Source organism: Protopterus annectens, chromosome 6.part0 (assembly GCF_019279795.1).
Source record: "Protopterus annectens isolate FY-2018-M chromosome 6.part0, PAN1.0, whole genome shotgun sequence".
NCBI lineage: Eukaryota > Metazoa > Chordata > Ceratodontiformes > Protopteridae > Protopterus > Protopterus annectens.
In genome coordinates this window covers 1,030,336,480-1,030,363,508 of record NC_056737.1, presented here as the reverse complement: position 1 = coordinate 1,030,363,508, position 27,029 = coordinate 1,030,336,480, and the positions used below count along the sequence as shown (strand labels likewise).

Here is a 27,029-nt window from a genome sequence, read left to right as displayed (position 1 = left end):
GTGGCTGTCTGATTGTATCACTTACACCTATTCTTGCCATAACATGCCCTTGTCTAGTTGCTCATTCAACCAGAGCAGTTTCTACCTCCGCAGCCTTTCAAGCCAAATTACCCCTGGACATCTGTGCGGCAGCCACATGGGCTAATCCCACTTTCATAACTCACTACAAATTGGATAAGGCCTCCAGGGACAGGGCTTCATTTTGTTATATGGTTCTGAAGAGTGTAGGGTGCTAGGGACACTACCCATCAGTGAAGAATGAATGGCGAGATTGAACAACTTCACATAAAGAAGTTATGTACTCACCATAACGTTCCATGTGAGTTGTTCCATCTAGTCTTCATTCTCACATCCCTCCCTCCTTCCCCCTCCTGGCTGGCAGTTGACCTGGAGGCTGTCTTCATCCTGATTTTTCAATATGTCTTCATGTTTAGGCAGAATAATTATTGTTTCTCTATATGGTACGCAGCAAACAAGATCGGAGGTAATTCCAGCAGTGCATTGTGGGATACGGGGTTGGGTCTCGAGCTACTGGAAAACTTTGAGCTTGCTAGTCGGCCGTGTTGGAGCCGAGGATCGGCTCCAAACCCATCAGTGAAGAATGAAGGTGAGATGGAACAACTCACATGGAACATTATGGTGAGTTCATAACTTTTTTTTTCCCTCTTCTCAGACGTCCAGGAAAAAGAATGGATGGAATTTTCCCTAAGCCCGTTTGTCAAACCGCCAGTCTTTATTCCCTCTGTTGCTGCTACTCCTTCCACTCAGAGGAGAAATCTTCAGAGAAGATTAGGCTGAGTCTGATTCAGATGAACACTCCTTGACCTGCTCAGTCCAGGTAAGACCAAGTGGTCTCTAATGATGAGGAAATCTTATCCCTTGATTCTCCTGTAGAGGAAATCTCCATTGGGAAAACCATATATAATTTGATGAACCATTTTGAATGGGAATCTATACAAATTTCTGATGTACAAAAAAAAGAATAGAGTTTGCAAAAGATAGTATAGTAGCCCCTACACCTGCACTTGTCCCTTCTGTTTTGTAGGCTTTTCTAGATGCCTTTACATCCATTTCCACTGCTCCTGATTCTCAACCCCCCCAAAAGGCCTGATAGATTTTATAAAGTGCCCAAAGACTTAAGAATCCTTTGGCAGGTCCCTGTTTTTTGTTTTTCTATTCTGTTTCTATGGACAAGCCATTTAAGCTTACCTGCTGCTAATGCCCTTCACCTGGTAGGGAAATTATTTTGGAAGAAGGGTGTACACCTCCTCCACTCTAGTTCTCAGAGCTCTGAATTGCCTTACTCATCAAAATATTTATGGCCTATTCCTGCTAATTTGAATAAAATTCTTGTCTTCTTTGGAAGTACCTGTGGTGGCCGAGGCTTCCCAGGTAGCTAGGCACAGCATTAAGTACAGTTATGATGCAGGGGAAACCTCTTCCAGAGCAGCTGCTTCTGGATCTGTAATTGGACATTATGCATGGCTATTTACAGTCTTTACCGAAGGACATTAAAGCTAAGCTCCTGGATTCCCCCCTAAATAGGGATTTATTATTTGGTCGTGAAGTGGCCAACCTATTTAAAGGCTTGCAAGAACAAGGTAAAATTATAAATGATTGCAGACAAATTTTCCTCACTTCTATCCCTAGGAATCAGAGAATCTGCTCAGCTAAGCCTGCCTTCTCCTGCAGGGTCCTCACAGAAAGGCAAGAAAATGTCTAGAAAACAATGTCAAGATAAACCAGACAGGAATTCTAAGTCTGGGAGGTCTTCTTATACAGACAAATCAGCATATTTTCTGCATCCCCACCTGTCAGTCCCGCCCTCCATCAAAAATACCAGCCTCATTTATTTCAACCTCACAGCTTATTACTTCAGACAAATGTGTCCCTTCCTTCATCCAGCAAGGCTACAGGATGGCTTGGAAGGAGATTCCATCATTCAGTGGTATCCCACCACACCCTCCCAATCAGGTGAATCGCTTACCTCCTATCCTACAACCACTGCACAAACAAGGTGCAATAGAACCTGATCCACAACAGTAAGTAGGAAAAGGGTTTGGTTCTAGACTTCTTCTAGTACCCAGGAAAATAAAAAAAGAAAATGGAGACTTGTGCTGGATTTGTTCCTTCTCAATACCTTTCTAAAGGTTCTCTTGTTTATAATGTTGCTTCTCCATACTTTTTTTCCTTTCATCCTCAGGTGTTACTGGCATCCGTGGACCTGGAGGAGGACTTTCTCTGTATCTCCATTCACCTTTCTTTCAAGAAATGTTTGACTTTCAGCTCATTTGTTACACTTTTTGTTGCACTTTCAGTTTTCTGCTTTACTCTTTGGATTGTCTACAGTCACCAGGGTATTCACAAAATCCTGGCACCAGCCTTTGCCTTTTGCAGAACTCAGGGAATCAAGTACTCCCCATATCTAGATGAACTGTTAATACAGACATCCTGTCAGATTCTTCTGTGGCATCTCAACTTTACTGTGTTCTCCTACATAGTCTGGGGTTCATAAGTCCAAACTAAATCTCCCCCAAGACCTGGTATTTCTGGGCTACAGGCTGGACATGTAACTCATACATGCCTTCCTTTCTTCCATCAGAGAAGTCACGGGCCTTCTCCAACCTTTCAATCTGTCCTGCCTCTTCAGTTCTGCACTGTAAGGAAGCTCTCATGACCCTGGGGTCTGTGGTGTACGTACCCATGGCATTCCCCCCCCCAGAAAGATTCAATGGTGGCTGAAGTATGTGTGGTCCCAGCATTCCCATTCTCTGGACTCTCAAAATTCCACTTTTTTCCCCCTAAAGAAAGCATTTCAGTGGTAGATATTACAGGTATACCTCCACTCAGACGTTACTTTCAAGCTGCAGATACCTCAGCAGGACCTCCGCACAGATGCCTCAGACATAGCATGGTGGCTACATAAACAATAGGGGACAAACAGATGTAGCTTGGGGGCTACATAAACAATAGTGGACAAAGTTTTATCAGCTTTGTAGATTGCCTCTTCTAGCATGGGAACAGGCCATAAAAGGAAACGTGTTCCTCCAAGCAGTTTACATTCCCTATCAGGAAAACATACTGGCAAACTTTCTAAATGGATCAAAGGAAAGAGACTCATGAGTAGATGCTGTACAGAAACATAGTGCACAAATGGGATATTCCTCACATGTTTTGCTCTTGGACTCCCTGCCCTCGGGCATGGAGGATGGATGCCAAGTCCTTTCCTTTGGAAGGCAGGTTTCTTTATGCCCCCCCCCCCCCCTGTTATCTCCAAAGGGAAAAGCAAAAATATTGTTGGTGTCTCCGTTTTGGACCAAGCAGCACTGGTTCCTCCTTCTAGCTAGGGGTCATTTGAATGAGTTGCCCCACAGAGTGGACTTGCTTACTCAACACAAGGGCTCTTTTTCACCCTAATCTGTCATCTCTCAGCCTGGCATTTTGGATAATAGGATTCTGATCCTTTTCTGACCTCAATTTTCTGAGGACTTGCTGCAGGTAAGGACACCTACCATTAGAAGATCTTGAATATCCAATTGGAAAATATTTTCTTCCTGGTGTCATGCTAGAAAACAGGACCCTATACAAACTGGGGTTCCTATTTTCCTCCCTTACTTGTGTGTGCTACTAAAAGCCAGTCATGTCTACTTCTCAATTAAGGTACACTTATTCTCCATTTCTCCTTGGTTGCTTCTAGCCCCCCACCCATACACACACACACACCCCCTTTCCAAGCTGGAGGTAAAGCAGTTCTTTTACATGTTTCCTTCATTTAAAACCACATAGGAGGGGCCATTCTGCCTTACTGGGACCTTACATTTGTCCTATAAGTTCACTCTACCTACATTTGAACCAGTAGTTTCTGCCTCCCTCAGATCTTGTACTTGGAAAACGATCCTTCTAGTAGCCCTTACTTAAGCTAAAAAAGTTTGTGGCCTCCACACCCTGATGGCATCCCCTCCTTTCCTTATCTATCATAAGGGTAAGGTATGTCCGAAGGCCAGTCCTTCATTTATACCCAGGATGGTCAACGAACTATCCCTCAGTCAAGGCCATCAGGCTTCCTGCTTTTTTCCCTAACCTTTAGAACAGGAGAGAGTGAGTCCTCCATTTTCTAAATGTATACAGGCAGCTTAGATTTTATTTGGAAAAAACCAAGACCATTCGCAAGACTGACCATTTGTTCTTCTTTTCCAGGATGCCAAGTTGGGGAACCCAGTCTCTAAACAACAAACTATTGTTTACTGTTTTTTTAAGTTATTTCCTTTTGTTATACCCACCATGGGAAATCTTTACCTTCTTCTGTAAAAGTCCATTCCACTAAAACAGTTGCCTCTTCTGGAGCCTTTTATAAAGGTATTGATTCTAGAAACATCCTAGAAGCAGCAATTTGGTATTCAGTTCATACATTTGCCAAACAATATAGGGGTAGATTCTTTCTGTGAATCCAGAGCCTCCTTTGCATGATCTGTTCTGTCTGTATTGACATTTCCCCTATGCCTGATCCGTTCATTCTTAACACTGACTAAACTCTTGGAATCGCCCAACAGATTGGAATATTGCAATAGTGACCTAAGGAAAACACATTATAATTGCATAAGAATTTACCATAACAGTAGATGTCCCATGGATTACTGCTGTGTATTCCTTCATACCTGTCTATCTCCTTTTGTCTTTTACTAGGTTTTGTCCTACCTCTCATGGATTGAGGTGGGAAGAGCCATTGTCTGCCTTATCCCCCTTTAGCTGACCTTTGCCTATTTTGTAGCCAATGGTGTCTCCAGGTCTCTTGGCTTTGAGATAATCTGAGGTTTTCATGCTCCTTTGTCCGATTATGTTCTCATACGCCTGCAGGCTTAAGTCATACATTGGACTTGTGTCTATATGGTAGGTTTTGGATTTGGTACCCTGGCTAGACGTCTAGGATATTTGGCAAGTTCACTTAACAGATTGGAATACTGCAACAGTGAGCCATACATCTACTGTTGTGGTAAGTTCTTAAACTGTACTTTCCATACATCTACTGTTGTGGTAAGTTCTTAAACTGTACTTTTCTCACATAGGCAGGTGATTTAGAATGTTCTCGCCTCAGTCTGCTCCTTACTCTGACAGTAATTGATGAATGAAGAGATACTGAATTGAACAGCACCTAACATCGGAGCCTATTGAGTTAAGGAAATAGGCAGTAGTGCTGAAAACCTTTGAGAGGTATAAATATATCATCTTGTGATGTTCTTGCTGTTCAGTTTCCTAAGTAAAGCATTTTCATCACAAGTAAAGTGTGGCCTGAAGTACCCACCTCCTGACCCCATGCATTTCACCATCATTTTTAATTAATGACAATAAACTATCTATGCTGTGGTCTTTTCCATGACCATGTTGAGAACTGACTATGATGTGACTGAAAAGCTGCATGTGTAGAACACACAATAAGACCATGTCCTGGGAGAAATGAGCAGGTTTTCCACATCTGCGCCTACTCTGCAAACCAGTTTTACGAATGCATCTTTCCATTTAACAGGTACTCACCTTTTCTGAATTTGCAGTGTGTATAGCAAGAATATCTGCAGGATGGTGCTTGAATTTGAGCTCTAGATTAAGTAAGATTCTGTTTTTGGAGAACCCTCTTGGTACAAATTCTAGAATTTTATAGCTCCTGAGTCTGGATGCTTGTGCACGTGTCATCTAGCAGTGTATGCCATAACTTAGAATGCTAAAGCTGGGAGAGTTTCCTTCCCCGTATTCAACAGTTATATTTAGCCAGTCACTTAGCTGCAATATCGGCCCTTAAGTTCCTCATAGGAAAATTTCCCTTCTCGATTACAAAGGAGCAACCTTTATGAAATTTCCTATTGTCATCAGATCATTAGCCAGGGTTCTTTACAGATTGTAACGGGCAGAGATTTAAACTGCCTATGAAAAAAATGGAAAGTCTGATTCAATATGGTTCCTTTTTTTCAAGGGAGGTGTTGTAGATATAAGCCCAGAAATGAGATTAATGGAAACATTCAATACAAATGGGTAGCATTTAGTAGCTGTCTTTTACAGGGAATGAGGAAGCTTTCAATACATATATGTAGGATTCGTTAGCAACTTATACACAGAGTGAGTAATGTGTTAATACCACACAGTGGCTTCAGGTAGCATTTTTACATTGAGTAACAGCATTTTGGAAGAAGTCAGCCAAATGTAAAGTTACATGATATTCACCTCTTTCACGTGAATAATTATATGGTTTAAAATCAGCATTTAGGCAATGATCAGATAAGAGACAGTAGCATGATAGTCTTGATGTCCTTCAAGAATGCAACTGCAGTCATAACATGTGGGTTGTCCTGCCTCAGGCAGCCCTCGGTTGGCCGGATTCCAAAGTCTGGGTCCAACGTCGGCTGATGTCGCATTTCTCTCCGACGTCAGAGCGGCTGGAGTACATAAGCATCAGCCGACGCCATTTTCTCCAGTCTTTCTTGCCGCGGTGCCCGAAGCAGAAGCAGTTCGCAAGTGCCGGTCGGTCAGCTCCTGTATTCTACGATACCGAAGTCATCAAAAAAGCTAAGTACCCCGTTGGGGACCTTTTCTTGCCTCAGCCGATGTCAGAAATTACTGAAAAAGTTAACAATTGTCTTTTTTGTGGTAAACAAATACCTCATAAGGATTTCCACTCTTACTGCCTCCCTTGCCTGGGCCCAGACCACGACGTCTCGGCCTGTGTAGCCTGTGCTCGCTTCAACAAGTGCACTCTCAGGCGCCGGGCGGAGTTCGCTGAAGATTTTTTCGGTGATAAATTTGCTTACACCATGCCGTCGGATCTTCCGACATCGCAAACTCCCAAAAAGCGAAAAGCCCGGGACCGACATCCTCGGCCCGCGTCTACCACCGACTCCATGCCAAAACCTAGTGCGAGTGCTCCGGTTCCCTCTGAGACGGTCTCTCCACCGCTCCGAACCGAAGACACACCGCATTACCGACGACTCCGATTCCAGACATTACTCCGACGCCAGTTATAGACTTTCCTCCGGATACCAAAACCGAGGAAATGCCCGAGACCATTGCTGTAGACAAGGTCACTCCTGCACGTGGAGCTGCCAGGCCTCCTATGGCCATGTCTATTAAGGCCTACACTAGGGCTAAGGCAGCCAGCAAAACAAAGCATATTACTTCCAAATCCTTACCTCAGCCGACTCCGGAGACACAAATTATGTCCATGGCTGCTGATTTAATTTCCATGATTAGAGGTTCACAGGCCCATTCTGAGAGAGCATCCCAGCCTCCTCCTGATAAAAGGCCCCGGGTTGAACCCTCTGACCCTTCTCCTTCAGATGAAGACTCTGAGGGCTCTGTCCACTCTGATAGCCAGAAAGAGCTCTTCCAGACCTATGAGGACTCGGATGCAGAAGATTCCATACCTTCGGCCACCCCTCCTGAGGATATTTCTTTTGGGGAAGTTCTGCACACCATGAGGGAACATTTCAAGTGGCAGGGTCAGGAATATTCTGATTCTAGGAAACACCTTAGGACTTTCCTTAAGAAGCCTCAGCACAGGCCCTTAGCTATTCCTCCTGTACTTGATGTTCTGGATGATTTGTATTCTGATTCTAATGCTCCCCTGATTCTCTTCCTCCTGCTCCAGCCAAGCCAGACAGGTATTACAGGGTCCCAGAAACTCATTCCCATTTATTCAGGGCCCATACTGCTGATTTGGAAACTATTTCACAGGGGCCTAAAGGAGTTTCAGCCTCCACCTCAAAAAATCCTTTGCCCTCCAACAGGGAAGCAAGGTCATTAGAGAGGTGGGGTAAAAAGGTTTACACTTCCACCACCTTATCTATGAGAGCTTTAAATTGCCTTTTTCATATGTTCCAATATCAGGATTATCTCTTAGAAGATTTACAAAAAACATTAGCTTCTCCTGATCCTTTAGACAGGAAGACTTTGCAGGAAGCTGTACATAACACTCAGCAAGTAAGCAATCACTTCCTGCAGTGTGGATATGATGCACTGGAAGCTTCATGTAGGGCAGCTATGACAGGGGCAGTGATGCGTAGACATGCTTGGTTAAAAGATCAACCTCTACTAGATCATGTAAAAGCAAAACTTCTGGATGCACCTTTGGAAAAGAACAAGCTTTTTGGTGCAAATGCTAAGGATGTGTTAAAGACCATCGAAGAAAAAGCAAAATCAGTTCAGACTGTGAAAGATTTCCTCCAGGTTCAACCCCCCAGATTCAGTAGGAATTGGCCTTCAAAAAACTGGTCCTTTCCTAATCCAGAAAAGTTTCAAAGGGGTAAGAACAGACGTGGCCGAGGAAGAGGCAATACAGAGGCCCTTACAGGGGACGACAATGGCAGCCAGGAAACCAAAGAAGTGACGCAGGGGTTTCACCTGCCCAACAACCACAAACTCAATGACTTTCCTCTACTGCCTACCAGGGAACAACTAGAAGCTCCCTTGGGGAAATTATCTCTGTTTGCAGAAAACTGGCACAGACTGACAAAGGACAAATGGATTTTGGACATTATAGACCGAGGGTACAGGTTTCATTTTCATACCTTACCAAGAAAACAAGGCATGCCAAATCTACCACAACATCAAAGGGCAGAGGCTATCAAGCAAATCACTCTGCTGACTCGAATGAAAGCAATAGAAAGAGTTCCACAACAAGAACAAGAACAGGGTTTTACTCAAGACTGTTCCTTGTTCCAAGAAAAGAATCTCAATGGAGACCAATACTGGACTTGTCCGCATTAAACACCTTTCTCATAGTACCAAAGTTCAAAATGCTGACTCTACAGCAACTCCTTCCCATGCTGGGCAAGGAGTCGTGGCTGATTACTCTGGACCTCAAGGAGGCATACCTGCATGTCCCTATCAGACACAGCTGCAGAAGATACCTCAGATTTCTTGCAGGGCCAGAGCATTATCAATTCTCAGCATTGCCATTTGGCTTATCTACTGCGCCCAGAGTATTTACAAAATGCCTGGCTTCAGTAATTGCTCATTGCAGGCTCCAGGGTATACAAATTTACCCGTACCTGGACGACTGCCTCATACAAGCGGACGACAAATTGATGTTGACAAAAACCTGGATTATGTCATACGATTACTTCAAGCTCTGGGATACACAGTCAACTTCCAAAAGTCAAGACTGCAGCCATCCCAGCAAATAATCTTCTTAGGAGCCAAACTAGACACAGCCTCTCAGATGGCTTACCTGACAGAAGACAAGCAAGAGAAGTTAACTCAATACTTCAAAGGTTTAGCAAAACTCACCCAGATGACTGCAAGGAGATTCCTACAGGCCCTGGGTTACATGGCATCCTGCATTCTACTGGTTCCATTAGCAAAACTACACATGAGAAAGCTTCAATGGTACCTAAAAAGCATTTGGTCTCAACACAGCAACAACTTGGAGACAATCATACCACTCATTCCATGCCTACAAAAGGAATTCCTATGGTGGGCCTCTGTGAGCCAGGAAAACACAGGTATGTCATTCAAAAAGCCACAGATAACACAGATCATGACTACAGACGCCTCAGACCTCGGATGGGGGGCGCACATGGAAGGCAGGTGTATACAAGGACAATGGTCTCCAAAGGAAACACATCTGCATATAAACCAAAAGGAAATGCTGGCAGTAATGCATGCTATCGAGGCTTTTCAACACCAACTACAGCAAGGCCATTTAATGATACGGACAGACAACACCACTGTGATGTGGTACATAAACAAGCAGGGGGGCACCCACTCTTACCCCCTTTGCAGACTGACAATGCAGCTTTGGGAGAAATCACTGAGTTTAAACATCCAGTTACAATCCCAGTTTGTTCCAGGAAAAGACAATGTGTTGGCGGACAGCCTAAGCAGGAATTTCACAGATCCACACGAGTGGAGGTTACATCCGAAGGCTTTCAGACAACTCACTTCGACATGGGGCAAGCCAGAAGTGGACCTATTTGCCTCTCACCTCAATCATCTTCTACCAAAATTTTGCACAAGGACATACCATCCAAAGGCTTGGAAAATAGATGCCCTTTCATTCAACTGGAACTCTAGCAATCTATGCATTCCCACCTCTGCCACTGATGACCTCAGTATTACTAAAGATCAAAGCAGAGAAGCCCAAGGGAATCATAAAAGCTCCGGATTGGCCAAGACAACACTGGTACCCACTACTACGGAGCATATGTCACACCAGGAGGTGGGCCCTCCCTCAGTGGCCTCTACTTTTGACTCAACACAATTTCGAAACACTGCATCCAAACCTTCAGACACTGCAGCTAACAGCCTGGGAGATCCCATAAATAACTTCAGCTTATCCCTCTCCAAGGAAGTTCAGCGGATACTAACAGAGGCTCGAAGACCATCCACCAGAAAGGTTTACTTAGCAAAGTGGAAAAGATTCAGCAATTGGAATACCAGCAAGGGACATGATGCATCATTACTGAACATCCCACTTATCTTGGAATATTTGGCAGATATGTTACAGAGTAGCCTCTCATATTCTTCAATAAAGATACATGCATCTGCTATTTCAGCTAGATACAACACTGATCCTCCTGTTTTCTCTCACCCCTTACTAAGACAATTCCTCAGGGGAATCAAGAACATTAAGCCACCAAGAAAGGCCCCAGTGCCAGCCTGGGACCTCAATTTTGTCCTAGAAAAACTGACTCTACCTCCTTTTGAGCCAGCAGCTTCAGTTGACTTGCAATTTCTCTCATGGAAAACAGCCTTTCTGTTGGCAATTACCTCAGCAAGAAGGGTTTGAGCTACAGGCCCTAATGGCAATACCACCCTTTATTATTTTCCACAGAGACAGGGTTTCATTAAGGACCAACCCTACTTTTATGCCAAAGGTGGTATCTAGGGTTTCTCTAAATCAAGCCATTCATCTGCCTGCTTTCTTCCCCAATCCTGAGAATAAGGGGAAAGACTTTTGCATACCTTGGACATTCATAGACAACTTCGATACTACCTGGACAGAACCAAGGCCAGTAGGAAGTCTGAACAGCTTTTGTAGCTTACGCCCTGCAGTCCAAGGAAAAGCAATTTCAAAACAGACTATTTCTAAATGGATTGGACATTGCATCAGATTCTGTTATTCCTTTCATGGAAAGACTGTTCCAGCCTATGTCAGACCACATTCCACCAGAGCTACAGCCACCTCTACAGCATTTTTAAGAGGGGTGCCTACAAAGGACATTCTAGAAGCTGCTACATGGAGCTCCGTGCATACATTCTCCAAACACTACAATCTCCCTCTATATTCCAGATCCAGAGCAGGCTTTGCTTGGCAGTCCTGCAGGGTTTGATTGCCACACCATCTCTTTCCTAGAGCATACCTCCTCCCCAGCTAAGCTATGGTATTCTACCCACATGTTATGACTGCAGTTGCATTCTTGAAGGACATAGTACAGTTTTGTACCTACCATAAATGTAGATGTCCGATAGACATGCAACTGCAGTCGGTTTTCCTCCCTCCATACCCCTCTATGCCTAGGGTCCACTCCTATCCCCCTTACTCTTAGCTGGGGATATCTGTTATGGTGTATTTGTTTTATTGCTCATGTATTTGTTTGGAATCCTGTTTTTGTCTTCCAATTTGGTTACAGCCTTCCTTGGAGGGCACCTGGCATCTGGGGCAAGAAACACTGAAGAAAATGGCGTCGGCTGATGCTTATGTACTCCAGCTGCTCTGACGTCGGAGAGAAATGCGACATCAGCCGACGTCGGACCCAGACTTTGGAATCCGGCCGACCGAGGGCTGCCTGAGGCAGGACAACCCACATGTTATGACTGCAGTTGCATGTCTATCGGACATCTACATTTATGGTAGGTACAAAACTGTACTTTCTTATAGATGGTATCATTTAAAGAGGATATTTATGGTCATGGTCTGACTAGAGAGGGTAGTTTGTCATGATTGGAGGGGGTAGCTTATTGTGTTTTTAGCTGGTGCTTTGTGAAGTGGAGTATAGTCACTATAGTCACTCAGTATGAGTGATAACAGTGCCAAGGTAGAGGGTTTGGTCTGGACTAATGCAGTATACTAGTTTTTTGTAGAGTCTCACAGATAGATAAGAGAGCCTCCTGTACTCTGGAGGTGAACATTAGCAAAGCAGTGAGTTAATATGGTGACATTTTATATTTATTTCAAAGATGTGAAAGCTATTAGTTTTTATTGTAGCTGGAATATTTATTTATTTATTTAAATTTGTTGACCGGGAGTGCCCGACTGGACGTAGGTCCATTTTCAGCAGAGGCCCGGGGAGAAAAGCTCCACAGTTAAAATAAACAGAGTATTTACATTGGATTACATAGTGATTAACAATTTACATAGCAATTACTTACAACATATTTACAGATGAAGAACATAGTACATCAGTAGACAACTAGAATCTTTATCTGTGAAGTGCATACCAGACATTAACAAATGTTACAAGAAGAAGTTTGTGCTGTATAATAAGTACTGGCTTATGAGCATCTGAGCTTGCTATAATCAAGGTAGTTAGTGGAATGGAAAGAAAGGTAGTGGTTGGATGGGGTGGATGATATTAGTTGCAAGGGCATAGCCAGCATGTTTTTAGTTGTGCTTTTAGTAAAGTTTTGAAGTGGGTGCATGATGGTATGGAGGTAATTGTGGGTAGGAGTGAGTTCCATAATTTGGCTATGGCGCAAGAGTACAGTGCTTCACCAGCAGAGTTATTGGTTTTAGTGATCTGCAAGTGATTTTTGCTGCTGTATCTTAGTGGTCTGGTGGTGCGATAGGGTTGGAGTAGATTCTGGAGGGATGGGACATTTAGTGGATGGGTTACTAGTTTGTGGGCGAGTGAGAGTTGATACCACTGAAGGAGGTGAAGGAGTTCAAGCCAGCCCAGTTCAGCAAGTGAGAGACAGTGGTGACTACGGTAGGATGCCCCTGTGGCGAATTTGGCGATTTTGTTGTAGCAGGTCTCTAGCTTGTTTAGATCACATTGCCTTAGGTTGGTATATATTGGAGAGGCATAAAGTAAGGGTGGAGATAAGGTGGGAATTTGCTATTGAAATCTTTGCTGCTTTGGTGAGAAATTGCTTATTTCTGTATAACGCTCCTAGTTTTTTGTGGACTTTTTTTATAGTCATGGATATGTGAATGTCAAATTTTAGTTTATTTCCACTCCTAGCAATTTGGTGTGTTCAGTTGGGTATATAGTGGTGGTGTCTTTTGCCATGATAAAGTGAGAGTTGTTTTGAGTATGTTTGGTGGGTTGGAAGATGAGTAGTTTAGTTTTGTTTGGGTTGAGTATTAATTGGGCATCAGATAACCAAGTTTCAACAGAGGAAAAGGCTTCCTGTGTGACTTTTTGCAGTTTTGGTAGGGACTGGGCTGAGCAGATGATGTTCGCGTCATCTGCGTATTGTACGAGCGTGCCATGTTTGGTGGCAGAGGCTAGATTATTGGTGTAAACAGAGAAGAGTAGGGGTCCAAGGATGGATCCTTGGGGAAACCCCTATGGAGACAGGTAGTTGGGGAGATGTGTCATTCTGCCATACAACGGATTGTTGGCGGTCAGACAGGTAACTCTGAAACCAGTTGGTGACCGATTGTGAGAAGGATAGGTTATTGAGGACAGAGATAAGTTGTTTGTGTGGGACCATGTCAAATGCTTTAGATAGGTCTAGGAAAGTAGCAGAGGAGAGATGGCCATTGTTTTTATGCTGAAGGATAGTGTTAGTAAAGGAGAGTAAGGCAGTGGTGGTGCTATGGTTTGGTCGGAAACCATGCTGAGTACTGGAAAGGAGGTAGTCTGAGACCTGAGAGTGTATGCATCTCTCTAGTATTTTGGAGAGTGGAGAGAGAATAGCTATGGGGCAGTAATTGGTTAGTTCTGTGGAGGGTCCGCCTTTGTGGAGGGGAATTATATGTGATACTTTCCACAGTGTGGGGACGTAACTTTCTGACAGAGATCGGTTAGTCAAGATGGATACTGGGTAGGCTAGAGCATCAGCTGCGATTTGTAGGTATTCACTTGGGAGGCTGTCTGCTGCTAATTTGGTGGGTTTAAGTTTAGTTAAGAGTTTTTTTATGTTGGAGGTAGGTACAGGAGAAAAAGAGAAGGCAGTGGGGAGATTACTAGTTGAAGGTGTGGGTTGGAGAGGAGGGGGGTTGTGTTGTTTAACTAGTGATAGTATGGTTTGGGTGAAGTGTGTGTTGAATGAGGTAGCAATATTTTCTGAGGAGTGAGGGATGTTAGGAGGAGGGGTACTGACTTTACCTGGGTGGAGGATGGAGTTTATGGAGGACCAGAATTGTTTGGGGCTGTGTTGTGAGGAGTCTAAGGCAGACTGGTAGTATTGGGATTTGTCCTGTTTTATTAGCTTTTTGACTCTATTGCGTAGTTCTAGGAATTTCTGTCTAGCTGCGGGGGTTTTGGTTTTGCGCCAGTGCTCCCAGGCTTTATCCCTGTTTTTCATTTCTGACTTAGTGGTTTTCTGTAGCCATGGGGAGGGTTGTGCTTTGGTTCTGGAGAATCTTATGGGGGCATGGTAATTAAGGATGTTCAGGAAGGTAGTATTAAAAAATTCAACTGCATCATCTAGACTGAGGTACTTTAGAGGATGCCATTTACATTCTTTGAGGGATGAGATGAATGTGAGTGGGTTAAAGTTTAGTTTTTTACGTATTTGACGGTAGATGACCGGTTTAGCTTGGTATAGGTATTTTTTGAGTAGGAATGTTGGGGAGTGATCACTGAGGCTGTCTGATAAAGCAGCCTGTTATATATGACTGGGGGCTCTTACTGACTAGTATCCAATCCAGGGTAGTGTGCTTGGAGTTTTTATTTATCCTGGTTGGTGACTGGACTAGTTGAGTGAAACCATGAAGGTGTACATGATGGGTTGGATTGTTGCCAGAACAGGATTGCCAGTCAAAATTGAAATCACCTAAGATGATAGTTTCTTGGGGGAGATGGTGGGTAGACCAGCTGAGGAGGTTTTCTAGGGGAGGGATGTTTTGGCCAGGTGGGAAGTAGCATCCAGTTATGTTGATGGTTTTGTTTTTGTTAATTTTGAGGTTGGTATATATTATTTCTTCATTGCCTATTTGTGATGCTGATGATTTTAAGATCTGGATGTTTAGATGCTGTTTAAATATTATAGCTACACCACCTCCTTTTTTGTTTAGCCGGTCTACTCTTAGTATGCTGTAACCTGTAAGGGAGTATTTGCTCACTGGTAATGGTAATGAGGTTTTAGCCAGGTTTCTGTCAGGTTGACTATATCTGGGGAGTACAAGTCTATGGTGGCATGGAGTTCATGGACTTTGTTGGATATACTTCTAATATTTAGGCATAGTAGAAGGAAGTCACTTGGCTTTCTCTTGGCTGTAATATGGAAGAAGTTGTGGTTTCTAGTCTGATTATGAAGAGTGGGGTTGGAGATGGTAGGGCCAGGGTTGGGGTGGATGTCTCCACTTAGGGCTAGTTTTGATAAGCATGAGATTATTAGTTTTCTCAGTTTTTGAATGTGTTTGTTTATAAGGGAAACTTTATGATTGTGCTCTGTGGGTAATAGGTATGGTGGGAGGGGGTTACTATGTTAAGTTGTAGGGATGCTTTATGTTTGAGTAATATAGTTGGTAGAATATGTGGGGGGTGCATAGGGATGGTTCTTGAGCTGGTGAGAGGGGAGCTGAGTGTGGGTGAGACATGAGTGGTGGTGTGAGTAGTAGTACAGTGGTAGTGGTTGAGTGGGGGAATGATGGAGCTTTGGTAGTGAATGTAAGATGTGCAAGGAGAGTGCATGCAGTGAGCATAGGAAAGGTATGCTTGTACATGTTAGTTGAGGAGGTGTGATAGTAGTGGGAAGATGGAGGAGGTAGTGTTGGGTTAGTGCTGTGGTTGGCTATTAGAAAGATGGGAGGGGTTTGAGTGCATTAAAGGTGGGACCACTGGGGGCAGGAGGAAATAGGGGGCAGGGTGTGGAGCGAAGCGGTAGAGACCCTGTTAGTTGCTCGTATGAGGGGTGGAAAACAATCACAAAGCAAAGACAAGTATGTGTTAAGAAACAATTGACCAAGGACTGCTCTGAAGCTGTAAGTCATTTCTTAATTTCTCAGGTGGAAAAACAGGATAACCTTGTATCAGTAGGCTACTGTGGTCATAGTTTAAATTTACAAACACAGTATTGATCAGTTATGGATACTGTTTGCTAACAGAAGGGAATAAGAGAAAGTGGAAGATGTGTGTGTGGGGGGGGGGGGGGCTGCTTACAACCAAAGCAGTGTGCTCTCCAGGGGAAAATGAATATTGGCTCAAACAGGTAGATACATACTCATTTAACTGTAGCTATTTGCAGACAGTTCAGACCCGGACTGCGCTTTTCTTACAAGAATGTTAAAGGTGGTATCGCAGTTGAATACGAGTGGTGCTAGGTTGGAGAGACACCGAGTCTTCATGGGGCCTGTAGCAGAGTGGATTGTAGTTTTAAAATAAATAAAAAAAATATCATTCAAGTGTTTAAATTATGCTTAGAGTGAAAGGGTTTTGCCATAGTTATTCTAAGCGTTGTTAGTCTGGGTTAAGTACTGATTCGTGGATCATAGATATCTTGCAGAGGTATGCCATTGGATAAGTTGACATTGTCTAGAACCCATGATGGTTTAGTTTGCACTTCAGAGGCTGTTATTCAATTTGCATCGATAAGCAAATTAGGGAGTTATAGCCAAGCTACTTTAAGAGCAGGCCAGAGATTAGTTTTGGAGTTTGTCGGTAGTAAATTTTAATTATTTTGATATAATTTGGGCAGCTGCCCAGACTGCCAATTTATGAAGACTGAGGAAGCATACAGTAGACTGAGTAGTAGAAGGAATATTGCAAGAGATCATTCTGCTTTTGTTAATGAGGTATGTTCATAGGTTGGTACTAGGCTATCGGCCCTAGGGCCTATACAAGCCTAGCCATAACAATTCCCTGACTATTTCTTCCCACACTATTTACTTCCCTGAACCCCTGTCTAGCAGCTCAACTGACATGATCCCCGGGGTGAATTTCCTTTCTCCCATCCAATCATCAAGGTTTCTTTTGAAGAGGGCCAGAGAGGCACTCTGCTTGACATGTATGAGCAATCTATTCTAGAGTCTGGGGAGTCTCTGGGTCAGGAACCTATCCCTCCAGCATGTTTTGTTTATTGTGATGACAAGGTTTAGATCCCTGGAGCGTGTGGCTCGAGTGATTGGGATTTCTTTAAGTGTAGCATGTCCAACAGCTCTGGGTTTGACATGGCCTTGTATGTTAAGCAGAGATCGCCTCTGAGTAGACGATATGCGACAGAGTATAGCTGGAGTTTTTTAAGGCGGTCAGCATAGGGCATCTGCTTTAGGCCTGTGATTCTTTTAGTGAGGTATTTTTGCGGCCTTTTCAGTTGTTGTAGATGTCTTGAGAGGTACATACCAAATGGGGCGTTGTATTCTATAATGGGTCTAATGAGGGATGAGTACAGTGGGACAATGACCTCCTTTTTTCTGGATGAAAAGCCCTTAGTGATGAGGTGTGCCACATAGAAGGATTTCCTGACTGTTGTGGCAATGTGGTTATCGAAGGTGAGACCACTGTCCACCTGTGTCCCTAAGTCTCCTATCACACTTTCGGTGTTTAGTGTACTGCCACCTATATGGTAATTCACGGATACATGTTTTTTCCCCAAAGGGGATAACTGTACATGTTAAGTTGTCTATCTCGCCTTCATTCTTGCTGGATGGGTTCGGAGCCGACCTCGGCTCCGACTCGGCCACTCTAAAAGCTCGAGAGTTGGTTCCACCGGCTCGAGGCTCCCCTTATATCCCACAATGCTAGGCGAGAGTTACCTCAGATCTCGTTTGCCGCTACAGCTATCGAGGTGTTGGTTTTCTACCGGTTCTTGGTAAGTGACTTTCTAGTGTACTTAGTCTATTAAAACCCCTTTAATTTTAATATTTTTACGTATTTCCCTTAGTTTAGAGAATTTCTTATCCCCTTTCTTTAAAATTCCTGTTTTTTTCCCTCAAGAACTTAAGTTCTTCCCTTGGGCCTTCAGGCCTTTTTTCTTTCCCTAGTGGAGAGTGTGTGTTATTTTTTTCTTTTTAAAACCTAGTTAGTGGTTTATTATTTTTTTAATTAGACAGGGTGTAATTAGTGTGTTTGTGACTGTGTGTGTGATTACACCTGTAGTTATGTCTAAAGAAGCAAAGGTCTCCGGATTCAAGAAGTGTGATGCGTGCTGTCAGAAAATGTCTCTGACAGACGCTCACACTTCTTGTGTCTACTGTCTGGGACCTTTGCACCTGCAGGACTCCTGTGCTGTGTGCCATGGCTTCAGCCCCAGGGTCCTGCAGGAAAGAAAAAATAAATTGATTTTAAGGGGCTTACTCAAGCCAGAGGATTCCCTTTCTGTATCTACAGGGAAGCCCTCTAAGGCATCTAGGTCTTCGGCTCCGACAACTGAGCCGAGACCTAAGTTTTCTAAACCTCTGCCTACATCGGCTCCGGCTGGAGTCAATGAGTCTCAGTCCACAGTTTCTGTGGTTCCCTAGCCGGAGCCGAGGTATTAGAAGTTCCCGTGTCGGCTCCGACCAGACCTTCGGAGCCGACAACTAGGAAGAGGTCCAGGTCACCATCTCTTGGCTCCGTTCATTCGGCTCCAGGATCTCCCCTGCTGTCTGAACGGAGCCAAAGATCTCACTCCTCTAGGTCATCGAGGCTGTCGGATCATGACCTTCAGAGGGTAGTGAGTCGACTTCTTAAGTCCGAGGCACTGGCCCAGATGCTTCAGAGCCCGACTCATCAGTCGATGCCTGCCCCGGTCCATCAATATATTCCTCCTTCGACTCTCTTGAGCTCGGAGCCGGGTCGCGTTGGAACCGAGACTGTGATAGCGTCGGAGCCGATACAATTGTCTTCGGCTCCGTCGTCGGCTCCGATTTCTTCCTTGGAAGAATCTCGGCGCCGGACTTCCCTCGTCGGCTCCGAGGGGGTGAGTGGCATCGGACCCTTGTCCGACCCCCCTCTCCCTCTCGGTGCTTCGGCGCTGGTGAGTTCGGCTCCGACATCGGCCTCGGAGCCATCACTGTCGGTGCCGAGGGAGGTTCTTAGCTTCTCGGAGCGGGGACCTCTGGCTTTGCCTGACAGGGGTGCATTCGAGGTCATGCGGAGTGTGTTAGAGCCTGGCTCTACTCCACAGTCGGCTCCGTCCGCCCCTCCCTCTACGGTGCCTCAGGTCAAGTCGACTCACTCCCTCATCCCGGACCGCAGAGAGCCAGCTCCTCAGGAACCCCCTGTGGGATTTCATCCTCTTCGAGGCCTCTCCTGATTTGGCAGAAGAGCCCCTCGGAAGAGGAAGTGTAAGAGGAAACACATTGACTCACCTGAGTCCATCACGTCTGACACAGATTTGGATGATTCTGAGGGTTCCCCCCGTTCCCCTTCTGAAGATGTCTCATTTGCAGACATACTAGAGATCCTGAAACAGAGGGAAATTGGCCAGCCCTCAACCCTTCGGAGGATGAATCTGTGTACCTTGAGGCGTTTGGCTCTCGCCCTTCCACCTCCTGGGTGTCTCCCCCCTTTGACCCCTCATGCAGGTGGTTGCTAAGAAGGCATGGACGGCTCCTGATTCAGTGGACCCCACTCCCAGGAGGCCCTCCAAGTTCATAATGGCACCAGCAGACAAACAGTTCTTAACAAAAGGAGTTTCTGTGGATGCTATGGTGGTAGCTGCTGCCACTAAGAAGGAGCTAGCTGATCCTTCAGTACCTGTCCATCCACCTAACAAGGAATCTAGGTCCATGGACAGGTACGGGAAGCGGATGTTCTCGTCAGCGACATTTACCATGCGTTAAGCTGAACTACCTATGCCATTTTACTCGTCTTCAAAGGGACTTGATCAAGGAAGCGAGTGAAATGTTAAAGGACCCTACAGCTGCGGGTTTTCAAGATAAGATGAATACGCAGCTGGCTACCCTTAACTCCATAACCAACTCCTCCATGCCTTCTTACGCGGCTGATGGAGCGAGTAGAGCCGCAGGGACAGGTGTGGCCTTGCGTAGGCATGCCTGGATGCGGCTATGCAATTTTGCGGACCCCTTCAAGGCGTCTTTCACTAACTCCCGTTTGATGGATCATCTCTCTTTGGTCCTCAAGTGAAAGAAACCTTGACTAGGTGCGAAACTGATGGCAAGACCCTTTCTGCCGCCGGAGTCCGTTTTCTACTCCTTCTAGGCCTTACCCCAAAGGCCAGAAAGGTGGAAAGATGTGGTTCCGTAAACAATCTCAAGGGACTTCGCCTGGCGACAGAGTCGTTTCCCGCCAGAGGCAGAGGCGGAATAACAATGGTAGACGTCACCCTAGGGGCAGGGGGTCCGCAGAACCAGGGCAATCGGGAAACCTTCCCTGACAAGCCCTTTCAGCATCCCTGAGGTGTTGCCCGACTGCCCACCTCCGGAGGCAGTCTGGGGAAGATTGTCACTGTACCCAGAAGCCTGGCTATCCCTGACTCAAGACAAATGGGTACAGTCCATCATTTCCGAAGGCTATTCTATCCCCTTTCTTCGCATTCCAAATCAATCAAAAAAATCCCTTCCAGATGTTCCACCCGCTCAAAGGGATCTAGCGGTTTTGGAGATTTCAAAACTGCTTGCAAAAAGAGCAATTCAGCCAGTTCCAGCAGACCAGCAAGGATCCGGAATCTACTCAAGGTTCTTTTTAGTTCCAAAGAAAACAGGGGACTGGAGACCAATTTTGGATCTCAGTATCTTGAACAGATCAGTCAAGAAAACAAGATTTTGGATGGTCACGCTGCAATCCATCCTTCCCTTTGGGCAAAGGAAACTGGATGTGCTCTATAGACCTTCAGGATGCGTACTATCACATAAAAATGAACAGACGCTCCAGAAGATTCCTCCGCTTCAGGCTGGGAACCAGTCATTTTCAGTTCAGGGCCCTGCCCTTTGGTCTCACCACTGCCCCCCGGGTGTTTACCAAATGCATGGCAGTGGTAGCTTCTCACCTGAGACTACAAGGATTCCAGGTGTTTCCATATTTGGACGACTGGCTCCTCACAGCTCCCACCAAGCATCTCCTTCTGATGGCCAGGGATTACACTTTTCGCATTTGTCAAAAGTTAGGCATTTCAATAAATTGCGAAAAGTCTGTTTTGTCGCCTTGTCGTACTATTACTTTCATAGGCGCAAATCTAGACACAGTAGACATGTCTGCGAGACTTAACACATCAGAGAATAACAGACATTCACAAACTGGTCTCACTCCTTTTCAACAACAACAGAATCAAAGCCAGATTAGTTCTGAAAGTGTTGGGAATTATGGCGGCGGCCATACCTCTGCTTCCATTAGCCAGATTCCATATGCGGATCCTTCAATGGATGCTCTTTACTCAATGGTCATACCAGGAACTTCCAATGTCTCACACCATTATGATCACGCAAGCGTGCAAAAATCATCTCATGTGGTGGATGTCTTCCCCTCAGCTTTTGTTGGGAAGACCCTTTGTTCCACCCTCCGGTTGCTACTCTGACAACGGATGCCTCCCTGATCGGGTGGGGGGGGGCATTATCAGGGCAGGACGGTCCAGGGCACATGGCAACCAAACGAATGCCACTTGCACATAAATGTTCTGGAGATGAGAGCAGTGCTTTTAGCGTTGCAAGCCCTTCAAGACTCTCTTCCCTTGGGAACGATTGCAATCCAGACAGACAATATGTCTGTAGTGTGGTACATCAACAAACAAGGCGGAACCAGGTCATACCCCTGTGTCGAGAAGCACTCAGACTGTGGCAATGGGCGATTTCTTCTCAGCGGTTTCTGATAGCAACGCACATCCCGGAAGTCCAATCAAATTGCGGACAAGTTGAGCAGAGCTATCCTCATGCCTCACGAGTGGTCCCTGAAAGACTCTGTGGTGAGAGAAATTTTCCTCAAGTGGGGTCAGCCTTGCTGCGATCTTTTTGCTACTCCCCAAAACAGCAAGTGCAGAGAATATTTCACTCTATTCCCTTTACCAGGCCAACCCAGCAGAGACGCTCTAGTCCAAGTTTGGCCCCGGGGACTTCTGTATGCATTTCCTCCCTTCCCACTAATCTCTCAAGTGATACAGAAAGCTATCGCTCAGAAGGCCTCATTGATCCTCATTGCTCCTTACTGGCCTCGACAGGTATGGTTCCCCTTTCTACATCAATTTATTTTGGAGCGACTGTGGAATCTGGACCTAGCTCCAGATCTTTTGATCCATCAGTCGGGTCAGTTTCATCGCTCCCTCCCCTCTCTGAACCTCACTGCTTGGTTCCTCCAGTTCCAACCTTAGCCAGGCTTCCTCAATTATCTCACTCTGTTCGAGATATTTTGATAGCTTCCCATAAATCTTCCACTCGGAAGATTTATTTGAGTAAGTGGAAACGCTTCACATATTGGGCTCAAGAAAAGGACATAGATCCTTTCACTGCTTCCATCCAATTAGTCCTTGATTTTCTAGCTGAACTCTTCCATGCAGGTTCATCTCCCTCTACTCTTAAAGTTCAATTGGCAGCTATTTCTAACTTTCATGTGGGTATTTCTGAATCTGCCTTAATGTCCCACAAGCTTTGCAAAGCCTTTTTGAAAGGAGTTTTCTTCTCAGACCTCCTATAAGAAATCCTCCTTCTCCTTGGGACCTAAATTTAGTACTTGCTTCTTTGATTCTTCCCCCTTTCGAACCTGCAGTCTCCTGTTCTTTAAAATTGCTATCATGGAAGACTCTTTTTCTGGTAGCTATTACTTCAGCTAGAAGAGTTTCAGAGCTTCAAGCACTCAGCTGTCGACCTCCTTATCTATTGTTTCATAAGGACAGAGTATCCTTACGAACTAACCCGTCCTTTTTGCCTAAGGTGGTCTCGACGTCAAATCTAAACCAAAGCATTGACCTCCTGTCTTTTTCCAGAATATTCCAATAGGTCTGAACAAAAATTACACTGCCTGGATGTTCATCGTCAATTGAGGTACTACTTGGATAGAACAAAACAATTCAGAAAATCTGATCAGCTGTTTGTCTCCTATGCGGAAAGCAGAAAGGGACTTTCAGTTTCAAAGGTATCATTATCCAGATGGCTAACATCTTTGATTTCCCTTGTATATGAAATTAGACACCAAAACTGCCTAATAAACCTAAAGCCCATTCCACCAGAGCTTTGGCTACTTCTTTAGCCTTCCAAGACAGACTGCCTATTGACACCATTTGTGCAGCGGCTACTTGGGCTACTCCTCACACTTTCATTTCTCATTATAAGTTGGACTTAGCTTCTAGGCATAGAGCTAACTTTGGTTCCACTGTTCTCAGGAGTCTGTTCCGTTAGGCCACCCGGGACAAGGTGCTAGGGACGCAGTCCCATCCAGCAAGAATGAAGGCGAGATAGACAACTTAACATATAGAAGTTATGTTCTTACCATAACATTCCATGTTAGTTGTCTTCTTCTCGCCTTCTTCTTGCATCCCACCCTCCTTCCCCCGGGCCTGGACAGACCTAGAGGAGTTGTGATTGTGACCTCTCTTTCTACCACCTCTTTCTTAGGCATGTGCTATTGTGCATATTTCCCGGTTCAGGATGTAGGTCACCCTTCTTCTTCCTGTTGTTAGAGGTGGACTCTGTTTAGAGTTATTCTTTTACTTTTATAAGCTGGGGTTAGCTTACAAACGAGATCTGAGGTAACTCTCGCCTAGCATTGTGGGATATAAGGGGAGCCTCGAGCCGGTGGAACCAACTCTCTAGCTTTTAGAGTGGCCGAGTCGGAGCCGAGGTCGGCTCCGAACCCATCCAGCAAGAAGAAGGCGAGAAGAAGACAACTAACATGGAACGTTATGGTAAGAACATAACTTCTATTTTTCTTGGCATTGAGCTTGAGCCCATGGCTCTGGCACCAAGCATCTGTTTCTGTAAGGCCCTTTTGTAGAGTATCCACATCATTTGGGGATTCAATAATAGCTCCCAGTTTGCAGTCATCTGCGAACGTTGTTAGCCAGAGTCCCTTAGTGTTGGCCTGTACTTCAGAGAAGTAGATGCCAAACAAGAGCGGTCCCAGGACTGAACCCTGAGGTACTCCACTTGTCTGGAGCTGGATTTGGAGTCTGCTACTTTTACAGTGTGGGTTCTTTCAGTAAGCCAGTTAGCAACCCATTGGGTGACGTAGGGATTAATGCCCAGTTTAGTTCGTTTATCTATGATTCCAGAGTGGGGGATGATGTCAAAGGCCTTAGCAAGGTGTAGATGGGCTGTGTGGACCACCTTACCCTTGTCCATGGCTCTGGAGAATGATTCGAAGAAGTCATTCAGGTTCAGGAGACAAGATTGGCCCTTCACGAACCCAAATTGGGTGGGGTCCAGTGTTTGAAGGTTGCCAATGTCTTTGTTTATAAGTTCCATGATAGTACGCTCCATGGCCTTGCAGATAAGTCTTGTCAGACTGATGGAACAGTAGTTTCCGGTATCCAAGGTGGATCCCCCCTTGTGGAGTGGGATAACTGTAGCTGTGTGCCACTCAGTGGGCACGAAACCCGAGGTGAGGCTATGATTAAACATGACACTTAGGTGAGGTGCCAGTTCATTTTATAGTTCATGTAGTACACAGCCCGAGATGTCATCTGGTCCCATGGATGCTGTATTCTTAGATTTAGAGAGTGTGTTTTTTACCTGTGTGGCCATTATTACCGGAATTTGGCAATCTTCCGGTATTGAGATGGGCCTTTAGGGGGTGAGAGGGGGGTGAAGTTGGCACTGAATCGATCTGCCAGGATATTGGCAATATCCTTGGGGTCAATATATTTAATGCCATTATGTTTTAGCTCAGAGCAGATCTGAGCATTGCCATTTAGATTCTTGACATAGTTATAGAATGCCTTGTGGTTGTCTTTGGAATCTTTGGCAATTTTATTTTCGTAACTAGCTTTGGAGGATTTTATGAGGGATCTCAGTTTCTTACTGAGGCTTGTAAGGGAGTTTTTTGCATCCTGGGATTTTCCTCTTTTCTGCAACAGTTTCTTCATTTTGTTGTAAAGTTTGTTTATGGCAGGGGACCCACCAGATTGGCTTCCTTTTTTTGGATGAGAGCGCCTTGGTTCTATTTGGGATTACACGATTCATGCACGAGTGGATGTGCTCTTAGTGCCTTAGTGTAGGATTCAGCAGTTGAACTTTCAGTTCCCGTCTGCATGGGTGTCATGAAGTTTGTCACTTCTGACTTGAGTAGTATAAAGTTAGCTTTGGAGAAGTTTTTTATGGAGGTTTCCTTACTGGGGAGTGGGGGTGGGATCTGGATGTTAAGGGTGATTAGCTTATGATCAGACCTGACTAACGAGGGGGTGACCATAGGTGTGGAGCATCGATTTCCCATGTTGGTAATGACCAGGTCTAGAATATTGGACCCCTTGGTGGGACTATGGATTAGTTGATCCAGGGCGTTGGAATTTATGAATTCCAAGAACCGTTGGGCAAAGGTGTTGGTACAGGAGTAGTTTTCCCAGTTAATGGCAGGGGTAGTTAAAATCACCCAGTATTAGCGTTTGGTTCTATCTTAATATTTTCCAGTTTGTGTTTTATATCCAATAGAGTTTCCAATTGGTCCTCTGGACAATATATTGGATATGATCAAATTTTAAGTTTCCATCAGTTATCACCCCTAGTAATTTTGTACAACTGGCTGTCTCAGTCTTGGTGTCATTAAACGAAAGTTATATATAATGTCTGCATGTGTGAAAACTGATGGCTTGGGGAAAAGAGTATTGATTTAATTTTTTAGAGTTTAAAAGTAGTTTGGATTTACTGGCTGTAATGGAAACAATGGATGAGATGGGTGAAGTCCTGGAAAACCAGTGCTTACAATTCTGATCTGTAGGCATACAGCATAAAACCTTAGTGTGTGACAGATGTTGACTTTTACTCAAAGCAATACACATTAAGGCCACAGTCAGTATCACTGATCACTAAATATGTGAGACCATATAGACTGTAGTCCGTGATCTAGACATACAAGTTGTGCTGGTAAGATTATAGTCCTGTTCATCACATGTTAAATTGGAACCAGTAGTGCCGATTCAAAGGTCATATTTTGATGCTACTCCTCCACATTTGAGGCTTAACTAGTGTTTGAGGAAGAAGTCTAAGAAATCATAGGTCATTCCCCATCTGCCACTGGAATTTGTCCTAAAGTGTCCACTTTCACAGCAAGGAAGCACCTATATTGTCCTTTGCACATAAGATTGGTACCTTTTGTAAACACCTTTTTACTGGGTTAACATTCTTGCAAAGCATCCAGCAACAGATTATGTGATCTCTGTTTAGTAAAAAGTCTTCAAATAAAGAAATGTTTTTAAAAGTTTGTTTTCTTTAAGGGTATCTTTAATTGAGTCATATGCAAGAATTTTCTCATTTTTATAGCATTTATAATGCTTTTGCTTTCATTGCAGGTCTTTCAAATCCTGTACACAGTCGTAAGCAAGAAGTGGAAGAAAGAGCTGCACATTCATCTTCAGACCTGCCTAAGCGTAAGAGGATGAAGAAGTAGAATTAGTCTCAGAAAAATAGCTTATTTTTGTAGCCCCCGAATGCACTGCAGCAGTGTATATTTTAACTTATCCGTGGAAAATATTTAGAAAGTCTTAACTGCACAACTTTGTATTTTCTATGTCTTTTTATAAATTAAAAAATTTAAAGAAATGGTTATAATCACTTATTCTCAGATTACCTCCGTGTCTAGTTCTGGTTTGATGGGAACTAGGAGTATGTTCCAGCACTTACTGTGCTCATTGCAAAACACTGTTCCTGAGCATGGCACAAGCCTTTCACAAGATGCACATATTCACTCTTAAACATGGCATATACACACACAGAGAAGTTGAAGAAACAGCAGATGTTCATCGTACTATTCTGTATTGCAGTCTTTACCAGTCTGTTATCCTGCCAGCAGGTGTCCCCTTGGTCAGCCCAACTTCCAGAGCTGCACTTTTGCCCAATGGCATCATTCAGTGTTCTC

The 27,029-nt window shown here is 44.5% G+C and overlaps 1 protein-coding gene across 2 annotated transcripts in view; it reads left to right on the top strand.

Moving 5' to 3' along the window:
• The window catches only part of VRK1 (VRK serine/threonine kinase 1), an 867,990-nt gene extending 841,277 nt beyond the window's left edge, over positions 1–26,713 (top strand). For both annotated transcript variants that reach the window (XM_044074643.1, XM_044074644.1), the window contains exon 13: positions 26,464–26,713. In XM_044074643.1, coding sequence (XP_043930578.1) covers positions 26,464–26,561 — 98 coding nt within the window. In that variant the 3' untranslated portion in view covers positions 26,562–26,713. The remainder of the gene's footprint in view (positions 1–26,463) is intronic.
• The last annotated feature ends 316 nt before the right edge of the window (positions 26,714–27,029 follow it).